Here is a 24696-nt window from a genome sequence, read left to right as displayed (position 1 = left end):
AATGGAGAGGCCAATTGATAAATTGATAAGTATCTATTGATAACTACCCTTGATGTTGCCAGATTATATTTTGCATTTGTAAAATATTGAAAAGATGAATGTATACCATTAAGAGCTAATTTTCTGCCAAGTAGTATGTTAGGGGATATATAATTCTCCTCACATCAACTTTATGAGGTTAGATATAGCTCCCTTTTACAGAAGAGAAAATGGACACTTGTTCTAAGGGTTAAGTTACTTGCCCAGTATTGTGCAACTATTAGATAGTAAAGGTAGGATTAAAACACTAATGACCAGGCTCTTTGCACTATGCCATAATGAAATGTTGCATGAACAGTACCTTGAACACTAAAGATATATACAAATTGATATGATGGTTATATCATAATCATCTATCATTAGCACCTGTGGGTTTTATTTTAAAACAATGCAGTGGATAGGGCACGATAAAACTTACAGCTAACTATTTATAGCAAAGCAATTCTATTTTGATGAAAGAACAATATATATTTATGTGTTCTTTCAAGAATGGTCTATGAATAAAATGTTAGAAGCTATTATGTTATTGATTGGTTCTTTTAAACATTTTTTTTTTTTTAGAGCAGAAGAAAGTTAAAATAAAAAAACCAAAACCTGAATTTCCTGTATATACACCTTTAGAAAGTACATATATTCAATCTTATGATCATGGAACTTCTATAGAAGAAATTGAGGAACAAATGGATGATTGGCTGGAAAACAGGAACAGAACACAGAAAAAACAGGTAAATTTTTAAAATTTTGTTTTAATTGAGTAAAATACATACTGAAAAGTACATAAAATATAGATATACAGCTCAGTAAACTATCACATGGTAAATCAAGTTAACCATTGCCAAGATCAAGAAATAGAACATTGCCAGTGTCCAGAAGCCACACTCATGCTTCGTCCTGGTCACTACCTTTCTTTTCTTCTACAAAGATGATTATCCTGACTTCTAACCATAGATTAGTTTTTCCTGCTGTTTGAAGTTTATAACTGGAATCGTCCTGTCTTAGTCCTTTCAGGCTGCTGCAACAAAAATATAATAGACTGGGTGGTTTAAACAACAAACATTTATTTCTCACAGTTCTGAAGATTGGGAAGTTCAAGATCAAGACACCGGCAGATTCGGTGTCTGGTGAGGGCCCTCTTCCTATTCATAGACAGCAGTCTTCTTGCTGTGTCCTCACATGGTGGAAGAGGTGAGAGAGCTCTCTGGGGTCTCTTTCATAAAGGCACTAATCCCATTCATGAGGGCTCCAACCTCATGACCTAATGAACCCCCAAAGGCCCCACCCCTACTACCATCACATTGGGGGTTAGGATTGCAACATATGGATGGGGGAGCGGACGCAGACATTCAGTCCATAACACATTCCATATGTACTATTTTGCATCTGCTTTCCTCTATTCCTATAGTATTTGTGATAGTTATTCATTATTGTGTGTAGCAGTAATTTGTTCATTTTCATCGCTGTATAATCCATTTAGAAATATAGCACAATTTATTTTTGTTGGAGATTGATGTTGTTTCCAGTTTTTGACTATAATGGGTAAGTTTCCTTTGCACACTATTGTACTTTCAGTACACGTATGTGTAAATTTCTGTTTTTGGAGTTAAGTTGCAGGGTCAGTTTTCGTAAATAATTCTGAATAGTTTTTTTTTTTTTTTAATGTTTGTATCAATTTATAGCTCAGCAACAGGATCTGAAAACTTCAATTACTTTACATCCTTGCCAACACTGGGTCAAGTCTTTTATGTTTTTAACCATAGAGTTAGGTGTGTAGTTATATTTAATTATGGTTTAATTTGCATAACCTTTGATGAGTAAGTTTAAACACTTTTTCTTATGTTTATTGGACACTGATATTCTCTTATGTGAAATGCCTTTTCAAGTCTTTTTTTTTTATTGGGTTGCCTGTGTTTTTTCGTACTGATTTGTAAAGAGGTTTTTAATGTATTTCAGAAGTGAATCTTTGCACATGTTTTCTCCCACTTTGGCTTGCCTTTTCATTCTCTTAATGGTGTCTTTTGATGACCAGAGTTATTAATTTCAGTCATCAGTCTTTTCCTTTCCTTTATTTGATGTTTGTGTTGTGTTTAAGAAATCTTTTCCCACTTTGCAGTCATAAAGATATTTCCAAATTTTTCTAGAAGCTTTAATGTTCTACTTTTTACATTTAGATTCATAATCCCCTGGACTATATATTTGTGTTTATTGTAAAGTAATGATCAAGTTTAATATTTTTTCAAAAGTTTTCCAACCCAGTTGACCCAATACCAGTTAAAGAAAAGACTGCTTCCTACAGCTCTGCAAATGCCACCTTTATTATAGAACAAGTGTCCGTAACCATGTGGTCTGTTTCTAGACTTTCTGCTTTGTTCCATTAATCTATTTCTCCATGCTTGTGCTGATACCACACAATCTTAATTACTGTAGCTGTGTACTAGATATCTGGTATAGTAATTTTCTAACTTAGTTTTCCTCCTATAAGATTGCCGCTTTATATTCACATATAAATTTTTAAAGTAACTTGCAATTTTCCACAGATTATTCAGCTGAGATATTCAATTGGGATTACATTGAATATATAGATTAATTTTGGAAGAACTGGCATCCAGACAGTATTGACTCTACAACCCATGAATAAATCCATTCATATAGGTCTTTAAAAAAAATTTTTTAATGTGTCACAGGTTTTTGTGTGTATATACTGCACGTTTAACAAAAAAATTTATTCCTAGTCATTTAGTGTTTTTAGATGACATTATATATGATACTGTTTTTTTAAACTTCACTTTCCAATTATATATATTTTTTTAATTTATTTTTATTTATTTATTTATTTATTTATGGTTGTATTGGGTCTTCGTTTCTGTGCGAGGGCTTTCTCCAGTTGTGGCAAGTGGGGGCCACTCTTCATTGCGGTGCGCGGGCCCCTCACTATCGCGGCCTCTCCCGTTGCGGAGCACAGGCTCCAGACGCGCAGGCTCAGTAGTTGTGGCTCACAGGTCCAGTTGCTCCGCGGCATGTGGGATCCTCCCAGACCAGGGCTCGAACCCGTGTTCCCTGCATTAGCAGGCAGACTCTCAACCACTGCGCCACCAGGGAAGCCCTCCCAATTATATTTGCTATATAGAAATACAGTTGATTTTTGTATAATAACCTTGTATCCTGCAACCTTGCTAAATTTATTTTTTAATTTTAATAGTTTCTCTGAGTATTACACTTTTTTTTTCTTTTGTGCTAAGGATCTCTAGTACATGTAGAATAAAAGTGATATAATAAGTATCTTTGTTTCATTTCCAATCTCAAAAAAGCTTTCTTTATTAAAAGTTTTATTTCATTATTAAAATTATATATTCTTTTATTGTTTAACTGTTAAATGTGATATATGCTGTAGGCTTTCTATAACATTTTTTATTAAGACACACTTCACATAACATAAAGTTCACCATTTAAAAGTGCACACAGTTCAGTGGTTGTAGTCTATTCACTATGTTGTGCAACCATCACCACTATCTAATTCAAGAAGATTTTCATCACACCAAAAAAATAAATAAATAACCCTCTACTTGTTAGCAGTTAGCTCCAATTCTCCTCTCTCCCCTTCCCTGGCAACTGCTTATCTACTTTCTGTCTATGGATTTGCCTATTCTAGACATTTCACATAATTGGTATCATACAGTATGTGGCCTTTTGTGTTTTGCTTGGCATAAAGTATTCAAGGTTGTGTTATTTAACAGTACTTCATTTCTTCTTATGGCTAAATAATATTCCATCATATGGATATATCACATACTGTTTATCCATTCTTCAGCTAATGGTTTAGTTTGATTCCACTTTGGGACTATGATAAAAATGCTATGAACATTCACATACAGGTCTTTATTCAGACATATATTTTGTGGTTTCTCTAGGGATTACATTAACATCTTAATTTATAACAATCTAGTTAGGATTAATGCCAACTTAGTTTCAGTAGTGTTAAACTTTCTGCCATATAATGTTATTGTCACAGATTAAATCTGTATATATTGTGTGCCTGTCAACTTAGATTTATAACTATTGCTTTATGCAGTTGTCTTTTAGTGAGATTAAAAAAGAAAAAGAATTACAAACAAAAATTACATTTATGCTGTTTTCTACATTTACCTGTGTCAATACAAAAACACCTATCCTGGTGTTTATTTCTTCATATGCCATTGAGTAACTGTCTAGTGTCCCTTCATTTCATTCTGAAGGAGTCCCTTTAAGCACTTGTAGGGCCAGACTGCTAGCAACAAACTCTCTCACTTTTTGTTTATCTGGGAATGTCAAAATTTTTCCTTCATTTTTGAAGGATAGTTTTGCCAGATAAATAATTTTGGTTTGACTGTTCTTTTCTTTCAGCACTTTGAGTACATCATCCCACTACCTTCTGGTTTCTGATTAGAAATCAGATGTTAATCTTATTGATGATCACTTGTACATGATGAGTTACTTGTCCTTTCCTGTTTTGAAGATTCTTTCTTTGTCTTTAGCTTTTGATCAGTTTGATTGTGATGTATGTAGATGTGGATTCCTGTAAGTTTATCCTTTTGGAGTTCATTGAGCTTCAAATTTTAGAAGTTTTGACCATTATTCTTCAAATATTCTCTTTCTTTCTCTCTCACCCCCCCTTCCCCTTCCTCCTTTTGCCTTTCTGTTACTCGTATTAAGCATATGTTGATATGTTTAATGGTATCCCACAGGCCTCTGAGGCTTTGCTTATTTTTCTTAATTCTCTTTTCTTTCTGTTCTTCAGAACAGATAATCTCAGTGGGTTTATTTGTCAGTTTGCTGATTCTTTTTCTGCCTGTTCAAATCTGCTGTTGAGCCCCTCTAGTGAATTCTTAATTTGTTATTGTACTTTTCACCCTCAGAATTTCTATTTTATTCCTTTTAATAATTTCTACCTATTTATTGATTTATTCTCAACTAGGTGACACATTGTTCTCATACTTTCCTTTAGTTTTTTGAGCATGGTTTCCTTTAGCTTGTTGAATATTTAAAATAGCTGATTTAAAGCTTTTGCCTAGAAATTCCAATGTCTGGTCTTCCTCAGGCACAGTTTCTATTTATTTTTTCCTTTATTTGGGCCATACTATATTGTTTCTTTGCAGGTATGGCAATTATCGTTGTTCCTGTTGAAGACTGGGTATTGTGGCTGTTATTAGTTGCAACTCTGAAAAAATCAGATTCTCTCCCCTTTCCAGGATTTATTGTTATGTTTGGCTTATTGTAGTTGTTGTTTGTTTGTTTACTGACTTTTCTGTACTAATTCTACAAACTCTGTTTCTTTTGTTTTGTGTAGCCACCGATGTCTCTATTCAGTTAGCTTAGCGATCAGCTAATAATTGGGCAGAGATTTCCTTGAATGCCTGGAGCCAAAATTTCTTTCAGTCTTTGCCATGGGCTCTGTGTATGTGTTGGGGCTCAGCTTCCACACCCAGTCAGGCAGTTGACAATTCTGCCTTAGCTTTTACTTTCTGCTTCCAAAGAGCCTCAAGATCAACAGCAGGTGAGAACTTAAGTCCTTCTCAGGTCTTTTCTGACCATGCTCACAGCCTTGAGCGTGCACGTGGCCTAGATTCTCAGAGCATCTTATTCCTCAGCCTTTCTTCTCAAGCTTTTTGGTTAATCTGTTGTTTGCCCAGCTTTTTTCTGTTGCCTCAGGAAGCAGTGGCTAAGATACTGGACAGTAACCATTTTCCCAAAATGCCCCCAGGGAAGAGCTTTTAGCATTAGGCCAGTTTTCAGTTAGGCAAAATAAAGACAAGCCTTTTGATCGGTCTTCCAAGGAGCCACGAAACAGATCAAAACAAATGATTACAGTTCCTTGAAAATTAGTTCATTCTGCTCCCTCCACAATCAAGAATATGGTTGTTATTTTCATAGGTAGTGCTGAGCTGTGGAACAGGGAATAAGACTGGGGTAAGTTAATGTAGCACAAAGGTTGCTGTTCTTATCAAGAATCAGCTTTCTTTAGTACATGTTACCCATAGTACCGCAAGCCTTTGATTAATTTCCAGAGTTTAGAAAAACTTGATTCTGATAGATTCTGACCATTTTTTTGTTGCTTTTATAAAGAGAGTAGATTTGGAGTTCCTTACTCTGCCATTTTTGTTAACGTCACACTGTGAATTTTAAAAATCAAAATTTCTTCCTAGATTTGCTAAGAATTTTTATTTATTAAAAATGAATGTTGTAAAATGTTATCAAATATTTTTTGTGTCAGTTATGATTATAGCTTTTTAACCTTTATTTTGTTAATGAGATGAATTATATAGATTGTTTTTCTGATATTAAACTACTTTGCTTTCTTAAACCCATTTGATTTGATATGATTTGATAGTACACAGAATTCTAATGTACCTTTAACCCAGTTTTCCCTGATAGTTATATCTTATGTAACTACAGTACAATTTCAAAACCAGAAATTGACATTAAGTACAATGGCTGTGTATAGTTGTATGCCATTTTATCACATGTGTAGATTAATGTAACAACCACTGCAATAAAGATATAGAACTAGTCGAGATACAGAACACAAATATATCACTCATGCTTCTTTATATTCACACCCATCACCTTCCCACCATCCTTAACCTCTGACAACCATTAATTTATTCTTTCTCAAGAGTTTTGTCATTTTGAGAACATTATATAAACGGAATCATTCATTGTGTGACCTCTTGAGGTAGACATTTTTTAATGCCTTTTCATTTTTATTCCTTTCTTTTTTTTAGTGAGGTGTAATTGGCATATAACATATTAGTTTCATATTTACAACATGATTCGACTTTGTATGTATTTTTTTTTATAAATTTATTTTTATTTATTTATTTTTGGCTGTGTTGGGTCCTTGTTGCTGTGCGCGGGCTTTCTCTAGTTATGGCGAGTGGGGGCTACTCTTCATTGTGGTGCGCAGGGTTCTCGTTGCGGTGGCTTCTCTTGTTACGGAGCATGGGCTCTAGGCATGCGGGCTTCAGTAGTTGTGGCACACAGGCTCAGTAGTTGTGGTGTGCGGGCTCTAGAGTGCAGGCTCAGTAGTTGTGGCGCATGGGCTTAGTTGCTCTGCGGCACGTGGGACCAGGGCTCAAACCCATGTCCCCTGAGTTGGCAGGCGGATTCTTAACCACTGCACCACCAGGGAAGTCCCTTGACTTTGTATGTATTGCAAAGGAATCACCACAGTAAGTATAGTTAACACCCATCACCACACATAGTTACAAAAATTTTTTTTGTGATGAGAACTTTTAAGATCTACTCTCCTAGCAACTTTCAAATATGCAGTACAGTGTTATTAAGTATAGTCACCATGCTGTACATGACATCCGCATGACTTATTTATTCGTACCCTTTCACCCATTTCATCCACCCCTCACTGCCACAGCCACACCTCTTATAAAAACCAGTCTGGGCCTTCCCTGGTGGCGCAGTGGTTAGGAATCCACCTGCCAATGCAGGGGACAGGGGTTCCAGCCCTGGTCCAGGAAGATCCCACGTGCTGCGGAGCAACTAAGCCTATGCGCCACAACTGCTGAGCCTGCGCTCTAGAGCCCGTGAGCCACAACTACGGAAGCCCACGTGCCTAGAGCCCGTGCTCCGCAACAAGAGAAGCCACTGCAGTGAGAAGCCTGCGCACCACAACAAAGAGTAGCCCCCGCTCACCGCAACTAGAGAAAGCCCGCGCGCAGCAATGAAGACCCTACACAGCCAAAAATAAAAACAAATAAATAAGTAAAGTTATAAAAAAAAAAGAAAAAAAACAGTCTTTTCTCTTTTTTTTGAGCTTAGTTTTTATGGTTTTTGTTTGTTTTTGTTAAGATTCCTCTAAAAAAGTGAGATCATCTGGTATTTGTCTTTCTCTACCTGATTTATTTTACTCAGCATAATGCCCTCAAGGTCCATCCATGTTGTCACAAATGGTACGATTTCCTTCTTTTTATGGCTGAATAATATTCCCGTGTGTGTCTGTGGATGTGTGTGTCACATTTTCTATATCCATTCATCCATCAAAGGACACTGAAGTCCTTTCCATATCTTGGCTATTGTAAATAGTCTGCAGCAAACATTGGGGTGCATATATCTTTTCAAATTAGTGTTTTCACTTTCTTTGGATAAATACCCAGAAGTGGAACTTCTAGATCATATCGTAGTTCTATTTTTAATTTTTTGAGGAATCTCTGTACTGATTTCCTTAGTGGTTGGACCAGTATACATTCCCACCAACAGTGCATAAGAGTTCCCTTTTCTCCATATCCCTGCCACCACTTGTTATTTCTTGTCTTTTTGATAATAGCCATTCTAACAAGTGTGAGATGATATCTCATTATGGTTTTGATTTGCATTTCCCTGTTGATTAGTGATGCTGAGCATCTTTTCATGTGTTCAGTGTGATGTTAGCTTTGGGCTTGTCACATACGGCCTTTATTATGTTGTGGTGCATTCCCTCTATACACACTTTGTTGAGAGATTTTACCATAAATGAATGTTTTTGTCCAGTTTTGTCAAATGCGTCTATTCAGATGATCATGTGCTTAATCACCATATATCTGTGAGTTTTGCTTTCTTCTTGTAGTTGATTTCTAATGTCAATACCATTGTGGTAGGAAAAGGTGCTTGATATGATTTCAATCTTCTTAAATTTAGGACTTGTTTTGTGGGCTAATTAACATCTCGTCTATCCTGGAGATCCATGTGTACTTGAGAAGACTGTGTATTCTGTTGCTTTTGGATGGAATGGCCTGTATATGTTATTAATTCAATCTGGTCTAACATGTCACTTAAGGCTAGTCTTCCGTATTGATTTTCTGTCTGGATGATCTACCCATTGATACAAGTGGGGTATTAATGTTTCCTACTATTATTGTATTGCTGTCTATTTTTCCCTTTATTCTGTTAATATTTGCTTTATAGATTTAGGTGCTCAGCTTGACTTTTTTTTTTTACTCATATTATGCCCTTAAGATACCTCCAAGTGTTTGAGTGTATCAGTAGTTTGTTTCTTTTTATCACTGAATAATAATCCATAGTGGGTTAGTTTGCATGATCTAACATATTATGTATATAGGAGCATACAGTGCATACTCTGTTTTGAGATTTATTCATGTTTCTATAGTTTTCCCTTTTTAGTGCCAAGTAGTATTCTATTGTATGGGTACACTACAGTTTTTAAAATGTATTAGTTGATAGACATTTGATTTGTTTCTAGTTTCTGGCCATTATAAATGAGTCTTCTATGAAGATTCATTGTACATGTCTTTGTGTGGACTTATGCCTTCATTTCTCTTGGGTAAATACCATGTAGTAAAATGACTGGAAGGTGTGATGTGTGTATATCTAAATATTTTAAAAGTTGCCAAACTGATTTCCAGAGTGGCTATTAATTTTACATTCCCACCAGCAATGTGTAAGAGTTGCAGTTGCTCCACATCTTGGCCAACCTTTGCTGTTAACACTCTTTTTGCCATTCTAGTGGATATGTATGACTATCTCATTGTGATTCTAATTTGCAGTTCTCTAATGATTAATAATGCTGAGCATCTTTTTATCTGTTTATTTTCCATTAGAATATCTTTTTTATGAAGTCTCTCTTGAAATCTATGGCCCATGCTTGTCTTATTATTGAGTTTAAAGTTCTCTACATATTTTGAACACTTTTGTCACCTATATGTTTTGCAAATATCTTCTTGTTTATAACTTGCTTTTTTTAATATATAAATTATTTATTTGTTTTTGGCTGCGTTGGGTCATCGTTGCTGCGCGCAGGCTTTCTCTCGTTGTGGCGAACGGGGGCTAGTCTTTGTTGCGGCACGTGGGCTTCTCATTGTGGTGGCTTTTCTTGCTGCGGAGCATGGGCTCTAGGTGCATGGGCTTCACTAGTTGTAGCTCGTGGGCTCAATAGTTGTGGCGCATGGGCTTAGTTGCTCCATGGCATGTGGGATCTTCCTGGACCAGGGATCGAACCTGTGTCCCCTGCGTTGGCAGGTGGATTCTTAACCACTGTGCCACCAGGGAAGCACCCTAACTTGCTTTTTATTTTAGTAATAGTGTCTTTTGAAGAGCAAAAGTTTTAAATTCAGATGTTCAGTTTATTAAATATTTTCTCTTATACTAAATTCTTTTTCTGTCCAAATTAAGAAGTCTTTACCAAACCCAAAGTTACTGAGAGTTTCTTCCATGTTTCCATTTAGAAGTTTTACAATTTTAGCTCTTAAATTTAGGTCTGTGAGATTTCAAGTTAATTTTTGTATATAGTGGGAGGTAAGCATTGAGGTGGTTTTTGTTTGTTTGACATTCAGCTATCCAGTAGCCCCATTTGTTAAAAAGGTTATACTTTTCCCATTCAATTGGCATGGGACCTTTGTTGAAAATAATTGACTGTGTATGTGTTGGTTTATTACTGGGCTCTCTATTCTGTTTTTTTAATCTGTATGTCTATATTTACACCAATACAATTTGTCTTGATAATAAGCTATATAATAAACCTTGAAATCCTCCCACTGTTATCTTCTTTTCAAAATTGATAGTATAAATCCTCCCACTGTTATCTTCTTTTCAAAATTGTATTGGCTATTCTAGTTCTTTACATTTCTTTATAAAATTTAAAATCAAGTTGTCAATTTGTACAAAAGATTCTGCTGGAATTTTTATTGCAGTTGAATTGATCTGTAGATAAATTTGGGGAGATTTCGCATCGTAACAATACTGAGTGTTTTTTTTTTTTTTTTTTTGGCTGTCTTGGGTCTTTGTTGCTGCAAACGGGCTTTCTCTAGTTGCGGCGAGCGGGGGCTACTCTTTGTTGCAGTGCGTGGGCTTCTTGTTGAGGTGGCTTCTCTTGTTGCGGAGCACAGGCTCTAGAGCGCAGGCTCAGTAGTTGTGGCGCACGGGCTTAGTTGCTCCGCGGCATGTGGGATATTCCCGGACCAGGGCTCGAACCCATGTACGCTGCATTGGCAGGCGGATTCTTAACCACTGCGCCACCAGGGAAGTCCCAGTATTGAGTCTTTTGATCCATTAACATGGTATATCTCTTATTTTATTTAAGTCTCCTTTAATTTCTCTTAGGAACATATTTTGTCAAATTTATACGTAAATACTTCATATTTTATACTATTCTGAATTGTATTTTTAATTTCAGTTTCTGATGTGAGTATATCGAAATACAATTAATTTTTGTATATTAGCCTTTTATCCTGTAACTTTGCTATACTCACTTATTAGTCCTAGTAGCTTTCATGAAGGATAGGCCTACAATTTTGTTATATTTTAATGTTTTTGTGTCCTCTTCATATCAGGTAATACTGGCCTCATAGAATGCATTGGGAAGTGTTCCTTCCTCTTCTCTTTTCTACAAGCATTTGTGTGGAATTCCATCTATTTTTTTCTTAAGGTAGCTTTGGCTGTTTTTCTTTTTGAAGGGATTTGACTGTTTTATCCAAATTGTTGAATATACTGGAATAAGTTGTTTATAATATTCCCTTATTATCATTTTAATATCTGTTGTGATGTCTCTTTCATTTCTGATATTGGTAATTTGTGTCTTCTGTTTTATTTTTGGTCAAGGTCTCTAGAAGTACATCCATTTTACTGATTTTCTTTAGAAATCAGCTTTTGGTTTCATTGATTTTCCTCTGTTGTTTTTTAGTCTTGTGTTCATTGATTTCCGCTATTAATTTTTTCCTGTCTTCTACTTATTTGGGGTTTAATTTGCTCTTTTTCTAGTTTCTTAAGGTGGATGTTTAGGTCATTGATTTGAGAACTTCCTTCTTTTCTCAGTATTAATGCTGTAAGTTTTTTCTGAACACTGAATTATTTAAATGTAGAGCTTTATATTCGGTATTTTAAAAATTTATATATTTGTATTTTAGCTGTATCCCACAAATTTTGATATTATGTATTCATTTTCATTCAGTTCAAAACAGTCTAATTTTCCTTGTGATTTCCTCTTCAACTCATGTTTATTTTCCTAAAAGATAGGTATTTTCCAGATATCTTTCTGTTACTGCCTTCCGTTTGTATATAGTTCTTTTATTATTTACGTCTACCATTTTAGGAATTCGGGATGAGCATTTAATTCATCTATATTTAGTATAATTAGTGATATTTTGGGGTTCAAATTTATCATCTTAGTATTTGCTTTCTATTTGTCCCTCTTTATCTGTTTCCTCTCTTGCTTTCTTTTGGATTAATTTTTAATTTCCATTTCTCCCTTCTATAAACTTGATGTCATTATACACTCTTTTAGTCTTCCTTTTGTGGATAATATGAAGTATTCAATATGCCTCTTATTATAGTCTTGCATGAGTTTCTGTTGCTACTCCCCAGACAATAAAATGACCTTTGACCCTTTACTTCATCTATTTTTTTGTGTGTATTTTGTGTGTTATGTGTTGAGCTGTGTCCCCCTAAAATTTATATGTTAAAGCCCTAACTCCCAGTACCTGAGAAAGTGACATTTGTAAATAAGGTCATTGCATATGTAAGTAGTTCAAATGAAGTCATACATGAGTTTTTTGTGTGTAGAACTGTGTGATGATACAGCATTTCATTTCCTGGATTCCTTTGTTTCAAAGCTTGTATTCTTTTCTCATTAGAATTTTTACCTATGGTTTCTTTGGTTGAACTGACTGTAGAAATGTGCACACATTATACTCTCAGTAGATACTTGTTAAATTGATCAAGTGTTCAGAGTAATTTATCATGATGACTTCTGCTGAGAGACCATAATAATGGGGGGAGTGGGAGACAAAATACTGGATTCTTAAGATTTGAAGACCTAAGTTCTAGTTTTAGCATCACTGTTTATTACCTATATGATCCGGGTTTTTGTTTTCTTATTACTTAACACCATACAAAGAGTGTGAAATTATCTGCTCTTTCTACCTTAGAGATAAAAGTATGTATGTTAAAACATTTTGTAAACTGAGAAACCCTAAACCAAAATTTTCCTTTTATTCTAGCCTTCTTTGGGATCTTCCTGTCATTTTCAAAGTTTTCATCTACATTAAAATTTTTCTTTTGTCCTTTTATTAGTAGAAACCAAATGAAGAGAAACATATGTCCCAGTTGACCTCTCTGCTGTTTGTATTAAGAAGTTGACTAACTTTGTTCAAGAGCTTCTCCAATAATCTCCCTAACTAGTTTTTGTTTCGTCCAGTGTATATTCGGAAAGGTTTTAAGTACCATGTTTGTAAACTCTCACAAAATATTGCTGTAAAATGATGTAATGGAGAGATGAACTTCTAGGAAAGGTTACCCTGGGCATATGACATGGTGGCAAATGACCGTAGACAGAGGCTATACCTCTGTATAGCTCATATAGACAAATTGCATAAGGAAGATACCATAGCAGAAAGCTAGCTGTTGACTTTACTGATAATTCCATGTCAAATAGGGGAAATACAAATTTTTATCATTATCATCATCATTCTTGACATCTTATGTCAGATATTGTCCTATGTCCTACTGAACACTGAGTTGCTCATTTAACTCTCACAAGAACCCTGGTAACATTTTTTCCATTTTGCAAGGGATGTTTGATTATCAGGGGCACTGTACAATATTTAGGTCTATCATAGGCAATTGCTGTTTTTTAGGGTAAAAACATTCAAATATCAGGAATTTTACATGGCTCAACCAGTGTAAGTACATTAGGCATGAATCCATCTATGGAATTTCTTAACCTTCTTAAGCTCTTGAAAGGGTCAAACCCAGGTAATTTCTCCCAGAATTTGCCACAGCTTTCATTAGTGGCAGTGCCTGTAGCACTTTAAAGCAATAAGTAAAAGATGACAAATATCCAAATAGTAGGAATATTACATAAAAAGTGAAATATAAAAAGTTACTTCTGATTACAATTGCCCGACATTATAAGTTAAGTTGGTGATAGTCTTTTTTTTTTCAATTTCTGAAACAATGTAGTTTTTTAAGTCCAATGAGCAGATGTCAAACATTTTTTGTGCGAAAACAATCCATGTATATGATTAATAAAAGTGAGGTTTTAATGAGTCATTGGTAAGTCAAACAAAATAATTTTCTACCATAAATACTATAACAAATAAACTCTTCTAAAATAAAATAGTTTCTTCTTTTTCCCTCTGGTGACCTAGTGGTAATGTTCTGCAGTGTTTTATGTAGGAGACTTGGATTTCATTCCTGTTCTTGTTATCTCTCTCCCTGGGGCTGCAATGAATAAAATAAGAAATAAAATCACTATCCTGCATCCTTATTGCCATAGGCTGTACCCATGTCAGATTTCATAAACTAAGCTAGATGGGGCCTGATTAGTATTGGGATGGAAGACCTCAGAACAAAGTCTGTGGAACACACATCTTCCATACAGCCAGTATTTCATCTTCCTTGAACCCTTGCCTTACAGTCATTATTGCACTTTCCTCTTTACTCTTTGATTGATTTACTTGCTGTAGGAAAAAAGAAAAGAAAAGGTCTTTAAAGTAAATGCATTTCTAGTAATTTAAATCAATGAATTTATTTATTTTCCCTTTTCAAACTTGAAAGACTAATTTAGTTTGAAAGGTGTTTGGCTGTATTCTTGAAAAGACAGTATTCCAACCAGCAATGTGTTTTATTGTCTAAAAATTTACTATCTCAGGGACTTCTCATTTTATTTATCTCTGTAAAGTGTTCTTTGTTTCTATTTGTTTTGAGAGATAGTGTTGCCCTTGTTTTATAAAAAATATACAACACATGAAATTATTTTTTAAAACACATATGTAATTATGTGAAGATTCAAAACTTAGAATTGTTTTCTTGTTCGCTTTAAAACCTAGATTATCTACATACTCTGTAACTTTAAATTTTAATTTAAAAAACCTCAAATACCAGTAATTTAAATCAATTAGATCTTTGTGTAGGTGTATATATAAAATATAATGCATATAATTCAGTTAAAAATGCACTTGTGTTTTAACCATGAATGGACCCAATCTACCTATAGCTGTTCCTCCCAAAACACACACAAACACACCTTGCATAATTACAGGTGGTACATATGCATGCATATGCAGACACACACTCAAACATTGGCGTACCTAAGTTCTCTAACACACTGGTTTTCTTTTCTTCTCTCTTTCCACCTCCGTCCCTCCCTCCCTCCCTCCCTTCCTTCCTTCCTAGTGACATTTTACACATAACCTCAATATATGAAAGACAGCTACAAAAGGCTGAGCTTCTCTGGTTAATGTCAAAATGAGGGAGGCTAGAGTCCCATCCATATGGCCTCTTCCTCACCCCATGAGGCAAGGCATCTTGGAAAAACCCTAAAGTTCTAAGAAACATGGCTGCCCTCCTCAGTTTCACATTATTCCATATACACAAAAACTTAATGTTTTGAAAGAGTTATGGTGAGTACAGAAAAGTGAGTAAACAAAAACAACGGAAACAAAATCAGATTATTGTCAGAAAAGAGATACTTGAGTAGGTGTGTGAATGTAAACAGGAGAAAGTTATTTAAGTGGAAAAGAAGGGCATGTATCTTCATCAGGAAAACAACTTCCAGAATGCTGTTCCTATTTAAAAATGTTGATGGTAACACTTAGAGCTGTGAGCATGGGCCTGCGAAGTATTCAACACTGACTCTCGGTGGTTTCTTATTCTGCCCTTATGCCACATCCTCTTCATTTCTGTTTAGAATGACGCCAAACCAAAATTAAACCCCCAAAGTCATAGCACTCAAAGATGGGTGGCATATTTTTCTTTATAAAATAAAAAGTCATTTATTTATATCCTGGAGTACTCCAGGATTGATCTAATTTATATTTTAGTAGCATTTAAGATAATATTCCCTATTTGTCATCAATGATTTTTCAGGAAGTAGTTTTTCAAGTATTTCACAGTGTTACTGCTTTTAAACCAGCCATCCTTATAAATATTTTTAGAATACTCCATGGTACTGGTAGGTTGGTGAATTTTTAAAAATTGATTCTTTGGAGGGAAAAAAGAAGCCTCAATTTGTAGCATTTGCCAATTTTACTGGTAATTTACTCTCATCATGGCTGATTTGAAATTATCAACATGAAGTCACTGAAAGTGGAGTTGGGAAGAGATGTGGAGCAGTAGTTTACCATTCTGTAATATTTCCATCAGGTAGATACACTAGGTGTGAATATCCTCAAAGGCATACATAATAATAAAATGTAAAATAGGAAGCAATGAGTTTTGACTATTACCTTTTTTAGTATAATTTAATTAAAAGTTTATATAATTTAATTTTTAATAATGGATACGTTTAATAACTGGCTCACACAGTTCCTGAAACGTTGGCAATTGGCTCTCATGAGCTGGTTTAAGTGGGCTCCAGCACACCACTGTCCTTGGGAAAACTCCATTTTTTTACCTTTTACTGTATGTCTGATTCAGCCATCCTTCATCTGTCTCCGAGATTCACTACAGTTATGCAAATTATTTGACTATTGGTATTTAGGGAATATATAGAGGATATAAATACCAGCCTGTTTTCTGCTTCTTTTTATCAGTTTGTCTCTATTATTAAGGCACCTATTATATTATCCTGAAGTCATTTAACTTGTTACCTTCCTGTTACTTGCCTAGCAAGATGACTTTAAACCATTCAAAATGATTATCTTTCCCATGTCTTAACAACAGAACCAAAAGAAGCGAGCCCTAAGTACATTGGAGTATTGGTGAGATTTTTTTGTTGCTAGATCATCACCTATCTAAAACTGCCTAGATAGATCTGTTTTATTTGTAAGAACAGGGTTTTCATTTTAAAAGCTTTTTAATGTAATTAGTTTGATAACAGCTGAAGTCTCCGGTGAAAGGTCCCAGTCTGTTACCCAGCGGTTAACTGTTTGTGTTCATCGTTGATAATAGCAGCTTGCCGCTGAATATTTTCATCATTCATTAGTTTACCCTTTAATAAAATTGTTTTACATACATTTTCTAAAGTGTATTATATTTTCAAAATAATTTGGCCATGGCCATATTAGATCTAGAATATCTGCCTTTTCCAGAAGATAAATTTGAACTTTGCCTGTTAGAAAATCTTATATTTTGCTGAATTGGCCCTTTGTAATAAAGCTGTTTCTCACTTAAGTAAAGCTTCAGGAAGAAAAGGAAAACTCTTTTTAAACATTGTCTCTGACTATTATAGAATGGATAGCAGAAAAGACATCCCAATGAATGATTTACTATATGGTGCTGTTAAAAGTGCATTTCGTGATTTTCTTGATCATCAAGACAGAAAATGGCCAGTAGATTTGAGATCACGAAGAACTGAGATATTTCTGTGTCTGGTAGTCTTATTTTGTTAAAATCCTGTTTTAAGTCTACTAAAATCACTTTCAACAAATATTAAACACATATATTTTGTAAGATTCTTTTAGAGGTGTAACTTGTTTGATAACACTAGAGTACAAAAGATGTCAAATCTCTCAGTTTTTCCAAAGAAATTTCTGACTTTAAGCCCTTCCCCATCAGGGTCTGTGAGAAGTCCACTGTTAGTCATTCTTTGGGCCCTGGCCCCTTTCCCAGTTGTCTCTCCAAAAAGAAGTCGCTCAGTCTGAGATTACTGCTTTGTTGATTATCTGAGAATGCCCTCTAATTCCTTCTGAAGTGAGTCCCCTTTGCTTGTCCTCCTGCTTTGGCCAGTGTGGTGTCTGTAGTCTCTGATACAGCAAGAGGCCCACTGGCAACTGCTGTCCTCATGCCGAGCTAACCAGGGGCCTCGCCACCACCGCTCTCAAGCTCGCCTCCAAGTGCAAGTATGTCATCGTATCCTGTTACCAATTTTAGGAACTCTCCTATCCCCGCCAGTTGTCTTGCTCTTTTCTTCAACGCTTCCATTTGCACTCAGATTTTCTTTTCCACCCTCATCTCTTCACACACAGTTGGAGCCTAATGGCTTTGGTATGCACTGGATAGTTCTGAACTAGGACACATTTCTTTTAAGCAGTAAAAAGTAAACAGTACAGCAGGTTTTTATATCCTGCTGTATTAAATTCTTAGTAACTCATCTTGTTATAGAAGTTTTCTCTGAGTGGGAAAAGAGAATGAATATCACAGTCTTCAGTTTTACAGACTAAGATAAAATGAAAGCACAACATAAGAAACTACTTTTGTGTGGGCACCAGATTTATATATCAGTTTGTGTATATCACATTCATGCATATATTCAAGTACATAACGTGAGTAGACAACAAAGAATACTATGAGAATTAAATGAAACATACGTAAGAGTGGCAGACACATCGTAGCCCTTCAATAAAATTAATCTTAATTAGATAATTTTCTAAAAGAATTAATGGTTTTATGGTTCAGGTGGGTGATTACCAGCGTGTGTTATTCTACTAATATTCTCTAACACTGTCTTTAGTTTCATAATGTCTTAAGACTTTTTCCTAGATAGCTGAGAAACTTTTTTTTAAACAGTCATTTATTTTGTGATGGCTGTTTGACTTTAACTTTTATTTATAAATTTATTTTCTTCTTAGAAACTTTCTACAGTGGCAACAGTCAGTTTGAAGAATGCTAAGATAATTGATAAGTCTTTACAGTGGGTCTTTCGTTAAGCCCAGGTACCTGATAATTAATGACTGCTACCACACCACCTGCTCTCTTCTGCCTTGAATCTTATCACATCCACGTTGCTTTGAAATCTGAGAATCCTTTCCACTTCCTGACAACTAATATGCTACTAGTTTTAGTCTGACATCATATTACTGATTAGCTGAATACTATTTCCTTGTTTCTTTTTCTGTATCTCTAAATAAACCACTTTTGTCTTAGGATTATGATGTTATAGAAAAAATACTTAAATTTGAATTTTTTTTTTTGCAGAGGGAAGGAGATCATAGAAAAGATGAATCATAAAAGTAAAATTTTGATAATATTTAAAATATAATTAGGCATACCTCTGGAGAGAGAGTTTTTAAAAATCCACATTTGTTTCTCATCTTCCTTTTGTAACGTAAGGGTTTTTTTCTGTATTCTGTAGTATAGGATTTAGTTTTTGTGTTTTGTATTGTTTCCCTTGCATCCAGTCTCATTAATAATATAAGTAGGTATTTTTAGGAATAAGCTGAGCTATAATTCTTCTATTATAACTACCTGGTCACTTATGTTGTTCCTCTCCTCCACTATAAACCACCTGATGGTCGTGCTCATACCCTTTTCATTTTATATCCCCTGTAGTGTCTATAGGGTAAATATTAATTGAATTGAATTCACTTGTTGAATTAAACTGATCCCACTAATTTACTTCACTCCATTACTTAATACCATTACATGTTCTTATCCTTTGTGTGTTTATCTTTCAAAAGATAATCTTACTTCCATGAGATTAAAGTTCCTGGGAGTATCTCACTATATTCACCACTAGGAGTCACAGGGATAGGGCCAATGTATTTTGATACTGGATTAGATTCAAGTTTCTGGACCAGAAAAGCAGTTTTCCAGTGTCGTTCTTTTAAGAAGAGATAACTCTGGTACAACAGTATGGTTAGTATTGAGAAAATAATAACTTCCTCTACCTGAATAAAATGCCCACAAGGCCAGAGTGTGTTCCTGACTGCTAATTTATTCATTGGTTGCGTGGATCAGTCTACTCCCATAAATGTGATCAGTTTATTCTCTCCCATGATAAAGGGTTACGTGTAGAAGACCCTTGATCAATATACCATGAAAATCACTTTCTCATGACTCAGAGATACTTAAAGTAGAGAGGAGAGTGAATTCTTGGAAGAAAGACATGTTGAGCAAAGACACAAAGGTAAGACATTTCAAAACATGTTCAGGATAAGATGGCAGACCATTGTGTCTGGCTTCCAGAACACAGTGGGAGTAGACTGTGACCTGAGGCTGGAAGGACAGGTAGGTAACAAAATACACAAGTTTTTGAATGCCAGGCTAAGAAGTTTACATTTTATATTTTAGGTAGTAGGGAATCTTTGGATTTTGAGCTGGAAGGAGTGAGGTGGTGATGTGCTCTGAGTTTTCTTTTTTTTTTTTCTGGCCGTGCCACGCGGCCTGTGGGATCTTAGTTCCCCAACCAAGGATTGAACCAGGGCCCAGCAGTGAAAGCTCCAAGTCCTAACCACTGGACTGCCAGGGGATTCCCAATGTGTTCTGTTTTAGAAAGACGACTCTAGCAGCAGTAGACTGAAACTGTGGAGTGAGAGTAGAAAGAAAAGAAATTCCAGAAATGATACGGAAATAAAGTTCAGATTTGCCTGTAATCATAGCTAACTAGTCAGTAGTGGAGCCAGGGCTTAAATGGTCTGTCTGACTCTAAAACCAATGCACTGTGCTCCCCTACAGTGTAAATGTGGTCACCCCTCAGTATTCCGAGTGGACTGGTTCCAGGACACCGCTCCCAACCCCAGGACACCCAAATCCACAGATGCTCAAGTCCCTTTATTTGTGTAGTATTTGCATATAACCTATGTACATCCTTCTGTATACTTCAATCTCTGGATTACTTATAATACCTAATACAATGTAAATGCTATGTAAATAGTTGTACCTACAATGTAAATGCTGTGTAAACAGTTGCTATCATGCAGCAAATTCAAGTTTTGTCTTTTTGGAACTTTGTAGAATTTTTTTTTCTGATTATTTTCAATCCGGAGTTGATTGAATCTGCACATGTGAAACCCACAGATACAGAGGGCCATCTGTATACTGTTATTATAATTATTTAAATGTCTGTTTATTAGGAGAGAGAACCATGACTTTTCATTTTTATGTCCCAGGGTCTTAGCACAGTGCCTAAAAAAACAGTGGGAACTTCATTAGTTCAATCAATAAACATTTATTGAGCACCTACTAGGCATTGTGCTAGGGTGTGCATATAATTCAGCTCTAGATTACTGCCAGTTTTACGAAGTAATTATAACCAATGTATGCATACACACCAATTTATGAGAGTTCGTGTTGTTCCATATCCCTGCCCACAGTTGGTATTTATGTCTTTTTTTCATTTTAGCTCTTCTAGTGGGTGGTATACCAATGTGGGTTTTTTAAACAATTTTTTTTAATTGAGGAGAAATTCACATAACATAAAATTAACCTTTTAAAAGTGAACTCTTCAGTAGCATTTACGTTCACATTGTCGTACAACTACCTCTGTCTGGCACCAAAACACTTCATCACCCCAAAAGGAAACTCTGTACCCATTAGGCAGTTGCTCCCTATTCCCTACCCCTGTCCCCACCAGCCTATAGCAACCAGTAATCTTCATTTTGTCTCTGTGGATGTACCTATTTTGAATATTTCTTTCTTTCTTTTTTTTATAAATTTATTTATTTTTATTGTTGGCTGTGTTGGGTCTTCGTTGCTGCGCGTGGGCTCTCTCTAGTTGCGGCCAGCGAGGGCTACTCTTCATTGCGGTGCACAGGCTTCTCATTGTGGTTTCTTGTCTTGTTGCAGAGCACGGGCTCTAGGCACATGGGCTTCAGTAGTTGTGGCACGCGGGCTCAGTAGTTGTGGCTCGCGGGCTCCAGAGCGCAGGCTCAGTAGTTGTGGCGCACGGGCTTAGTTGCTCCACGGCATGTGGGATCTTCCCGGACCAGGGCTCGAACCCGTGTCCCCTGCATTGGCAGGTGGATTCTTGACCACTGCGCCACCAGGGAAGTCCCTGAATATTTCTTATAAATGGAATCATACAGTATGTGAACTTTTGTTTCTGGCTTCTTTCACTTTGCACGTTTTGATGTTCATCCACATTGTAGCATGTATCAGTCCTTTTTATGGGTGAATAACATTCCATTGTATGTGTATACCACAGTTTGTTTATCCATTCTTCAACTGATGGATGTTTGGACTGATTCTACCTTTTGGACGCTGGGAGCAGTGCTGTAATGAACATGTGTGTACATGTATTTGTTTGAGTACCTGTTTTCAAATCCTTTGAGTACATACCTGAGTGGAATTGATGGGGATATATGATAATTCTATATTTAGCTTTTTGAGGAGCCCCTAATCTGTTTTCCATAGCAGCTGAACTCTTTTACCAGCAGTGTACAAGAATTTCATTTTTTCACATATCCTCATCAACACTTGTTATTTTCTGTTGTTGTTCCTGTTGTTGTTAAGCCATCCTAGGGTGTGAGGTGGTATCTCATAGTGGGTTTGACTTATAATGTTGAGCATCCTGTCATGTGCTTGTTAGCCATAAGTATCTTCTTTAGAGAAATGCTCTTTTTTTGAAGTGGGTTGTCTTTTTGTTATTAAGTTCATTGTATGTTCTGCATATTGGATATGTGATTTGCTTATCAGATATATGATGATGATTCACAAATATTTACTCCCATTCTGAGGTTTTCTTTTCACTTTCTTAAAAATGTCCTTTCGTGCACAAACTTTTAAAATTTTGATGAAGTCCAATTTATCTGCTTTTTCATTTGTGGCTTTTGGTACTATAGCTATGAATCCACTCTCAAGTTCTAGGTCTTGAACTTTACCCTTTTGCTTTCTTCCATGAATTTTATCGTTTTAGTTCTTATATTTAAATTTAAATTGTTGATCCATTTTGCATTAATTTTTTTGTATACTATTCAAATTCAGCTTCATTCTTTTACATATTATACATAATCTCAGCAGAATTTGTTGAAAAGACTTCCTTTTCCTATTAAATGGTCTTGGCACCCTGTCAAAAATCATTTGACCATATATGTGAGGGTTCATTTCTGGGCTGTCTGTTCTATTCCACTGGTCTGTATGTCTGTCTTTATGCCAGTACCACACTCTTGTTTTTTGAATTAATTTTTTTTACATTTTATTTTTGGCTGCATTGGGTCTTAATTGCTGTGTGCGGGCTTTCTCTGGTTGCAGCGAGCGGGGGCTACTCTTCCTTGCGGTGCACAGGCTTCTCATTGCAGTGGCTTCTCTTGTTGCAGAGTACAGGCTCTAGGGCATGCGGGCTTCAGTTGTTGTGGCACGTGGGCTGAGTAGTTGTGGCTCCCGGGCTCTAGAGTGCAGGCTCAGTAGTTGTGGCGCACGGGCTTAGTTGCTCCGTGGCATGTGAGATCTTCTCAGACCAGGGATCAAGGCCCTGCAACATGTCCCCTGCTTTGGCAGGCAGATTTTTAACCACTGCACCACCAGGGAAGTCCCCACACTCTTTTGATTACTGTAGCTTTGTAGTAAGTTTTGAAATAAGGAAGTGTGAATGCTCTAGCTTCTTGTCCTTTTCAAGATGGCTTTGGCTTTTGGGTTCACTTGAGATTCCATATGAATTTTATGGAGATAAGTTGCGGAGAGCGGGGGCTACTCTTCATTGTGGTGCACGGGCTTCTCATTGCAATGGCTTCTCTTGTTTCAGAGCACGGGCTCTAGGCGTGAGGGCTTCAGTAGTTGTGGCTCACGGGCTTCAGTAGTTGTGGTGCATGGCCTTAGTTGCTCCACGGTATATGGGATCTTCCTGGACCAGGGCTTGAACCCGTGTCCCCTGCATTGGGAGGTAGATTCTTAACCACTGCGCCACCAGGGAAGCCCTTGGTGGAGATTTTTTTGAATCTGTAGATTGCTTTGGGTAAAATTCATATTTAACGATATTGTCTTTTAGTCCATGAACATGGGATGTCTTTCTATTTACTTATGTCTTTAATTTCTTTCAACAATGTTTTGTAGTTTGTATTGTACATGTCTTTCACCTCTTTGGTTAATTCCTAAGTATTTTATCCTTTTTGATGCTATTATAAAAGGAATTGTTTCATAATTTCCTTTTCAGATTGTTCATTATTAGTGTATAGAAATGCAACTGAGTTTGTGTTTTTTGTTTTTTGTTTTTACTTCTTCCTGTTTTTATAAACCCAGTTTATTCTGGCTTTGTTTTCTCTCTCTGTTTCTATCCCTCCCTTTGAAATCCCTCAGTGCTAACCATCCTAGTCCAGTATCTCATGACCTCATGACTGCTAATAGTTTCTTAACTATTATCCTATCAGTTCATCCTGTTTGCTTCTCTCTGATTAGAACTTTTAAAATACAATTTCACTGGGGAGTCACTCTTTCCTATTTTCTTACTCATCTTACTTCCCTTATCTGAATTCTTATAGCACTATTTCTGTACCACTTAATCTTATATTTGAGTGTATAGTGCCTTGAACTACCTAGTATTCTATTGGTTTTAATTTTTTCCAATTAGAAAAAAAACAACTTGCTGACTGCCTGCTATGTGGGAAATAATGTGACTGGGTGATACAATGATAAATAAGACGTACCCAATTTTGTCCTTAATATTAGATAGCATTTATTAAGTGGCTACTATGTGTCTGATACTATTCTATGAACTTTATATATAACTCAGTCCTCACAGCAACACCATGTGGTCTACACTATTTTCTTCATTTTACGCAGGAGAAAACTGACGTACAGAGAGGTAAAATAACTTTTTCCAAATTAGTTAGCTAATAAGTGACAAAACCATGATTCAAACCTACTTCACTAGCTTGAGAATCCATGCTCTTAGCTACTACCGCTATATTATCCAGTTGAAAAGGTAAGACAGAGACCTAAATAAGCATATTTTGAGGTTTACTATAACAGCTTTGTGAGAAGGTTAAAGAACTTTTACAGTTCAGCAGATGGCAAGATTACTTCCACCTAGAAAAAAAACAAAGGCATTATGAAGGATTTGGAAGTGGGGTGGGGAGAAACATTCCACAG

General features: G+C 35.9%; 1 protein-coding gene across 2 annotated transcripts in view; it reads left to right on the top strand.

Annotated features, from left to right (window-relative positions):
- The window catches only part of DNAJC1 (DnaJ heat shock protein family (Hsp40) member C1), a 196592-nt gene that overhangs the window by 114819 nt on the left and 57077 nt on the right, over window positions 1-24696 (top strand). For both annotated transcript variants that reach the window (XM_068561208.1, XM_068561198.1), the window contains exon 8: window positions 601-764. In XM_068561208.1, coding sequence (XP_068417309.1) covers window positions 601-764 — 164 coding nt within the window. The remainder of the gene's footprint in view (window positions 1-600; window positions 765-24696) is intronic.

Source organism: Eschrichtius robustus, chromosome 1 (genome assembly GCF_028021215.1).
Source record: "Eschrichtius robustus isolate mEscRob2 chromosome 1, mEscRob2.pri, whole genome shotgun sequence".
Lineage (NCBI taxonomy): Eukaryota > Metazoa > Chordata > Mammalia > Artiodactyla > Eschrichtiidae > Eschrichtius > Eschrichtius robustus.
The sequence above is the reverse complement of the archived record's forward strand: the minus strand, read 5'-3'. Positions and strand labels throughout refer to the sequence as shown.